This window comes from Babylonia areolata, chromosome 7 (assembly GCF_041734735.1).
Source record: "Babylonia areolata isolate BAREFJ2019XMU chromosome 7, ASM4173473v1, whole genome shotgun sequence".
Taxonomy (NCBI): domain Eukaryota; kingdom Metazoa; phylum Mollusca; class Gastropoda; order Neogastropoda; family Buccinidae; genus Babylonia; species Babylonia areolata.
Window position 1 is genome coordinate 51,364,145 of NC_134882.1, and position 1,626 is coordinate 51,365,770.

A 1,626-nucleotide genomic window follows, 5' to 3' on the forward strand; every position below is an offset into this window, starting at 1 on the left:
GACACAGATTCATCGGGAAACGTTCCGAGGACTCGTCAGACGAGAACAAAATCCCGCGAGGCGAGGAGAAAACTTCCCCTTCACCGCTAACGCCACCGCCGTCAAAGGAGGAATAAGGTTTCGGTGAATGTTGTTGTGGCTTCCGCTGAGCCAACAGTCTGTGAAAAAAACTCGTAATCCTTTTTCTCTGAACATCGTTGCAAGGAACATTGGGAATACTCTGAAAGTAGTTATTAATGTTTAAATCAATGAAACACACTGCAGTCTTGTTAAAATCTTAACAAACAACATTCCTAAGACTACGCTGTACACAGTATAAATATGACAACACTTCGGCAGCAGGGAGCGCGGACAGTTTAGGCAAGTCTTTGAGTTAATATGTAAATGAATAATGGTTACCCATACACTGTTAGCACGATACAAAGCCTGTCCACATCTTCAGTTGGCTATGTACATTTTTTTCGTCTTTTTTTTCTGTTATGATGATTGTGTATTTATCTGAAACAAAACGGAGATAACAACACGGCTATTGATTTGATCAAGACATGTGTACATGCTGTAAATGGTGGGGACTTCTGGGGAATTATCAGTGAAAAACAAATCTGAGGAAAAAAAATCGTTACTTATACATTATCTGTGTTGTACCTCAGATTTGAATATGGTCAATACAATATGCCAACAACCATTCAGAGACAATGAGGAAAAGGAACATGAAATGTAGACACCCATCCATATCAGAAACTGAAATTCCTGAAAGGGAAAATCAGAAAAAAAAGGAAAAAATATTCACATGGTTAACGTTGACCAAATAAATGAATGTTTCTGTTTTCCTTTTGGTATGTGTGGATTTTTTTTTTGTTTCTTCTTCCCTCCATTGTATTCTCTCTTTGTTATTTCTTTAACTTTGTGTTAACAAAGACAGCCCATTTCCCTGGTCACGGCAACGTGTCTTACGTCCCCAAGAGCAGAGATGAAGGCACGCTGCTGAGAAATAAACATAGAAGCGGTCGGCCAAACACGAGACATGTGTTGCTTTTTGTTGTTGTTGTTGTTGTTGTTGTTTTCTTTGTGGGGTTTTTCTCGAGAATAGCAAACCAATGACAGTCGTAAAAGACAAAGCAGACCACCAGAATCAAACTTCCTCACACACCCTGTACCAAAGCAATGCCCAAATAGCCGCTTTATTATCATGTTTTCATATTATCACAGAGTAGTATCCTGAAATGCTTCAAATTCCGGTGATTGCAGTAACAAAGAGGAGACTAAACCAAAAAAAGGAGCGCATATATATATATATATATATATATAACACGTAACGCGCACTGTCATAGTTCTGAAAATGCATTTCCTTTCTAGGGTAGGTGATAAAACATTTAAGTGGTACCTGAAATATCTTGTATTACTCCTATTTAGGCCCTCCTTTGCAGCTGTAGACTGCCGACATACATTATTCTCAGAGAGAGAGAGAGAGAGAGAGAGAGAGAGAGAGAAGTAGACGCGTTCTCGAACGTGTGAAACACATGGTGTGTGTGTGCGTGCGTGCGTGCATGTGTGTATGTGCGTGTGTATGTGTGTGTGTATTTGCGCGCGCGCGCGCGCGTGTGTGTGTGTGTGTGTGTGTGTGTG

At 40.3% G+C, this 1,626-nt stretch overlaps 1 protein-coding gene across 2 annotated transcripts in view; it reads left to right on the plus strand.

Annotated features, from left to right (window-relative positions):
* Positions 1-1,021, plus strand: part of LOC143284105 (uncharacterized) — a 148,201-nt gene extending 147,180 nt beyond the window's left edge. For both annotated transcript variants that reach the window (XM_076590750.1, XM_076590751.1), the window contains exon 4: positions 1-1,021. This exon is cut by the window's left edge and continues 1,206 nt beyond it. In XM_076590750.1, coding sequence (XP_076446865.1) covers positions 1-116 — 116 coding nt within the window. In that variant the 3' untranslated portion in view covers positions 117-1,021.
* Positions 1,022-1,626: the final 605 nt, after the last annotated feature.